Genomic DNA, 6,000 nt, shown 5'->3' with positions numbered 1-6,000 from the left:
CCAGTTGAGTGAGTGTGTTTTGCAATGCAGAACTAGAGTGCAGTGGTGAGTTAGCCACTGAGGGACATCTCAAACGCTGTACGCTTATTAGTCGGATGTACAGTTGGTGAATTTTGCAATGCCAGCTAGAGCATATAAGAATCATCCCCTAACAATGCAGTGTGCTCATCTTATCTTCTACAAAGTCAATCTCTATCATTCTCCCAACCCAACTCTTACTAGCTCGCAAGCAGAATCACTGAGTTGAGGTGTGTGTGGTGTATGATTATGCTGTAGGTTTTGGGTAATTGGGGCTTGTGTGTGTGTGTGTGTGTGTGTGTGTGTGTGTGTGTGTGTGTGTGTGTGTGTGTGTGTGTGTGTGTGTGTGTGTGTGTGTGTGTGTGTGTGTGTGTAAGAGTGAGCGGTGCAGAATGCTAAGTGGCTCCCTCAGCTGTCTGCCATGGCTCCCTCTGGGCCTCAGTCACTACAGGCCAGGCTGTGGAGATCAAGCTTGGTTGCCTCCCTGTACCGACTCAATGGTTAACAAGAAGCAGCATTAATGCTACTGTAGCGTGCTTTAAATTGTATGTAACTTTTTAGTTCACACTAATAGTGCGGCCGCTATTGATTTCTTGTCTCAGACGTCCAGCCTGGCGAAACACTAATGGCAATGGTCAATAAAAATGCATGAACTGGAAGTTCTCACTCTCACCTCCCTTGCAGAATAGGACATCCACCCTTTAAAAATAGCCACTCAACACCCCTGCAGTTTAAGGCTAGAGCAGTAGCAATGTGACAACACAGGCTTCTTATCCAGGAGGCTATATACAGTATGAATGATGGTTGGCCCTGTATGTTTTTTCTGCTGCACATGTAAACAGACCAAGGTGCTCAGCTGTCTGCCAAAACTATTCTTCTTTGACTGTCCTGTCCTTGCTAACTCCCATTGAGGTGGCCGGATAGATGACTTTGGAGTTCAATAAACGGCCACTTACGGCATTGAATGAAACCAAAATAACAGTGGCGGGTACAAATACAGAAATCAATAAGAAACCTTTGATCTTGTTTCAGGGTGCTGCGCGGCCGGCTATTCAAACATCTCAGACCAGGTTTAGAATAAGAAATGTCAGAGTATGCACCTTGCCCTGCGGTTATTTTATTGACCTTTCACGTCAATGTGGACCCCTACACACTCCCCTGACTGATCTGTGTCTCCCACAAGTGTGCCGTGGAACCCGAAGCAGTAGAACCAGCTAAAGAAGATCATCACAGACATCGACGCTGCCATCCGGAAGTTCTAGAACCCCTATGGTGCCCAACGGGCAGCCAAGACAGCCCAGATCGATTCCCTTCTACAGCAGCGAGCCTTTTGTCACTGACAGTATATAACTTAATTTAATTCACTGTTAAACAGCTCTAATTAGTATACATCTGGTAGGTATCTTCAGTTAAAGACCTATGTTTTACCTTACCTTTACAAAATAGCTCTCTTCTGTGTTTTAATTCTGTATTTAGTTGTATTTATTAGTTGGCTATATAAACCATGGCTTTAGTTGCAGAGAACATATGTAATTTGTTGACATCACTTGTAAATGGAGAGGATAAGTGAATAAATCCTATATGAAGTGACGGGCTCAATGGCCATTTGTGTCGGGGTACTTTTTTGTTAAACTCCTTTCATCTTTGGCAAATGCAGACATGTTTCTTGAAGTAATACACACAAAACTGTAGACTCCTTTTATATTCCAGGAGAGGGAGCAAGAAGCCAATGGATTTATCACTGCAATCAATTATGCAAGACCATCAAGACAATGAGCAGGTAAAGGGACAAAATAAAAGATTGATGGTATGAAAATAAAAGTGGGAAGTTTTCATTTTTGACAGGCACATGTTTGTTTGCATTGAACGTTGCTGTAGTTCTTGCCCTGGAGATGTAGAGCAGTATCTAGCCTATAAGAAACTAAATGTAAGCAAATTAAGACTAAAATATGAATTAAAAGGACAGTACCATGCTGTACACACATTTTCTCCGCAGGTGTCACAAGTGGGATGGAGCTACTGTGAGGCCATCAAAGGCAAGCAAGTTTGTGAGGGACTTGAAACAGAGAAGTGCAATGGTGTGTTTTCTGAAAGAATGGGGTAGTGTAGCAAAGGAAGGAGGTGGGTTCAAGTCCTGAAAGGACTAGTCCCCCAAATGTTCAACATTATATAGGGAAATGTTGGGGCCTGCTGTACTGACAGCGGAATGATTCACATTCCTTTTGTATTTATTATTCATTGAAATTCCGCCATGGCATTGATTTAAATGTTCAAAAGTCACATTTTTGTGTGGTCTTCAAGCAGGTTTGAGAAGGGTGCAGCTTACTGGAGGACTGTGTACTGGTGTATCTAGCAAGGAGGACTCCGGATGCAGGGTCGAAGAAACTCAGATAATACATTTATTTCCCCTTTGACCCACATTCAAAAGTGTCACAAGCATGCAGGAACCAATGGGGTACTTCAGAGGGGGATGTTCATGCAGGAACAGATGGGATGCTTGAAGGGTGTTCATGAAGGAACCAATGGGATGTTCGGGGGCGTTCCTGTAGATTCAGAAATGCCCACATGCAGGAACGCCCCCAATTGCGCGCTGCAGTTGCACGCTATAGGCAAGTGTTGGAAAATGCAAAGAATTTGCACTCCGATGTTTCACTACCATACTGACATCTGCGGGTGTCGCTCGAGAGCGGTGAATATGGCTTTCGCTCGGTGGTTATCGCCCCTATCAACCCCCTCTCTTCTGTACTATGTGTGTGCGAGTTTGTTGTGTTTCGGATAGAAAGTGAGCCTGGTTTCCAGCTGAGTGCTTGCTCTCTCTCTCTCTCTCTGTGTGTGTTGTCATTATTATCCAGTCTGCTCCCAGCTCAGAATGGCCAGATTCACTCAGACTGAAACAAGAAGGCAGCAGCAACCACAGCAGCCCCATCCCGCTCACACCAGCCTGGTTTTCACTGGACCTGGGGCAACACCGATCCAACAACCACTACTACTTATCCCTCACCAGCACCAGTACTCTCAGATCACATTTCCTAAACCCATGAACGGGTCAGAATCCATTTCAATTCATCCGGAGAGCGGCAACATGAAAGACCAAGATGCCATAAAGCTGTTTATCGGGCAGATACCGCGGAACCTAGAGGAAAAAGACCTGAAACCTCTGTTTGAACAGTTTGGGAAAATCCACGAACTGACTGTTCTGAAGGACCGATACACCGGCATGCACAAAGGTAACGTGTGCCCCCCTTCCCCAAAGCAAACGGCATATTGCGAGGCCTAATACAGCTGTATGATTAGAATATTTTGTACAAATGTCTGTCGCATGGGTGGCGTCTTTTGCATTACGCACCAAATGTTTTATGCATGTTTGACTAACTCAATGTTTAGCTCACTAAATGATTGTTCAGAATTGTAGTCAGAATGAATGCATCATATATGCATGACAAAATACAATTTAATAATCGTTACAAATACTCGTGGTCTCATGTTCCCAAATATTCTAACGTGGCAATGAATGGGCATGCACATAGGGAGATTTCATAGTTCTTTTGGTCTCACTCTGATTCATAGCCTATTGTTTTTACGCATACTTATCCTAATTATTTGAATGTTTTCAGATTTCTAACGATGTGGGCCTAATATTTCACGAAATGTATTCAATTTAATTGTATTTTCATAACTCTCTCAGAACTGGGCCAGAGGCGCTTAAAAGGGATGCCTTTTTAAAGTATCCCCCCAGCCCGTCCCATCTTTCACGATCCCAACACGACCAAATCAATTCGGTGCCAAAATGTTACAAAACATGGACGGAAGGACTGTCACAAGATGACAGACCTCGATACCGCACGAGCAGTGGTGATGCTGCTAGTGTGAAGCTAAGTAGGGTTCGTGATAGTGGATATAAATTCGCGCACCAACAAAAAGAGAATGTTAAGATTCGAGATTTTCCATTGCAGTCGGGGAAAGTCGTCGACGCCATTTAACTTTACAATGGTGGTGGTCTATTAGGCTGTGATAGTGAAAGACGTTGCACTATTCATCATCGTCAGTGTTAGGGCATCATCTTCATGGAAACTGTAGCCACCAATAAACGAAAGATTCTGTTACGGTATTATTATATTCACACTTTGATGGGCAAGTGATAATTTAGCCTAAGCTGTTTTCCATAAAACATCTATTGGTCATGATATGTCCAACGTGTAATTAATTCTTAGCCTAGATCAATAGCCTACTTCCTACATCAATAGCCTACTTTCTACATCAATAGCCTACATCCATGGATTTAGTGTAAAACCAAAATGCACACTTCCCCACTGTCAGCCAGACACAAAGATCCAAAACCACTCATTATAATGCTATATTTTAAATAGGCTAGCCTATTGTTGTGTCTACAAAAAAATCAATAACACAATGCTACAACAATTGTGATTCATTATCAAATAAGGCTAAAATAAGATGTAATTCCATCCAGGTAAATTCAAATTTGCACCATGGTAGTTGATAGTGATAAATGACATTTCGATCAATGGGAATCAGGCCCCGTAGCTGACGGCCCAAACACTAAGCAGGAAAGGATATGGCAGAATTGCTTGCTTTGTGACCAAATGACAGTCAGAGATATCCCTGTTTAGGAGATACAAGTCTATGTGATGTTAATCAAAAAACAAGAGAGGTGAGAAGTGCGGGAGGCTGCTTTAATCGACATCCACGTCATCGGCACCCAGGGAACAGTGGGTTAACTGCCCTGCTCAGGGGCAGAACAACATATTTTTACCTTGTCAGATGGGTGTACAACAATCAACCCAAACCCATGTTTTACATTATCCACAGGTGAGATAAGGCTGGTCAAATTGTAATCACATTTGTAATTTCTTATGTCCAACAGTATTTGCTATAAGTGAAGAGCCACTCCTAGAATATGTCCCTTCCAATGTCTTTCTGTTAATGAGGTGAAATAATAGCCAGTAATCATTCAGCTCATGCTCTGCTTAATGTCTGTCTCACCTGTGGTTGGTGATCAAAAGTCAGAGGTCAATAGTTTGAGAGGACCCTACGTCCGCACTTAAATATGGCCATCATTCCAATGTGGGTGGTGTGTGTGTGAGCTAGCGTCTCTGTGTGTGTGCACTTGTGCTTATAATAAAAGTATTAGTTGTGTGTAAGGAGTAAACCGTTATTGTACTGCATTGCATAATGACTGCAGTACTTGGTACTCAACAAATTGTTGTGTGATAATTGAAGTCGGCCCTGAATGGTGGCGTGCGTATGGAAGATATGAGCACAATTTCTCAGTGTGTCAGAAAGTGGATTCAATGATGAATCGACATAACTTGTAATGTCAACAGCTAGTCTGTAGTTTACAATGTACAGGCTCTTTCTCTTCCGTTTAGATATTTTGTCAACATTTACATCATACTTTTCTTCAGCTTTAGCTACTGTAAATTAAAACACGTTTTTGAAAATGTTGTGTAAGAGCTTTTATTCACAGTACTGTGGGTTTTTGCATTTGGGCTGACATACCCTTGTTATCGTTATACCTTTGTTATTTTATTGTAAGGAAGTCTCATAGGCATTTTACCTTAAACTAACGCGTGACTAAATATTACTAAAGGTAAAACATTGCTTCCTAAATTAATACATGTAAATTGATAGATTTGATTTTTGATTTAAAAAAAAAGTTAGATAACACCAAGGATTACTCTTGTTAGTGAACATATACTGCCTCAAACATGACAAGCACCATCTTATGCTTTATGTGATAATTATATCAAGCTTAATTACCTATCTCAACAACTAATTTGATAGATTAGATGGCGCGTTCTCCAAACATTAATAAATATGATTAGTACTCAGATTCAAGGAAACAATTTCAGATGTCAGTCCCAAAATATTAATATCAAAGTCAATTTCTATTCATGAATATAAATAGCCAGGATTTAGTTGAATGAATGTATTTGAAATGTAATCCTGTCCACACAATTTCCA

General features: G+C 41.5%; 1 protein-coding gene across 10 annotated transcripts in view; it reads left to right on the top strand.

Moving 5' to 3' along the window:
• The first annotated feature begins 2,783 nt into the window (after positions 1-2,783).
• Positions 2,784-6,000, top strand: part of LOC110524279 (CUGBP Elav-like family member 5) — a 295,326-nt gene continuing 292,109 nt past the window's right edge. For 7 of the 10 annotated variants that reach the window (XM_036978036.1, XM_036978034.1, XM_036978030.1 and 4 more), the window contains exon 1: positions 2,888-3,245. In XM_036978036.1, coding sequence (XP_036833931.1) covers positions 2,888-3,245 — 358 coding nt within the window. Of the gene's footprint in view, positions 3,246-6,000 lie in introns of all 10 variants that reach the window. The other 3 variants (XM_036978038.1, XM_036978037.1, XM_036978029.1) reach the window with 2 other exon arrangements.

This window comes from Oncorhynchus mykiss, chromosome 5 (assembly GCF_013265735.2).
Source record: "Oncorhynchus mykiss isolate Arlee chromosome 5, USDA_OmykA_1.1, whole genome shotgun sequence".
In the NCBI taxonomy this organism is placed as follows: Eukaryota; Metazoa; Chordata; class Actinopteri; order Salmoniformes; family Salmonidae; genus Oncorhynchus; species Oncorhynchus mykiss.
This window is presented reverse-complemented; position numbering and strand designations above follow the sequence as displayed.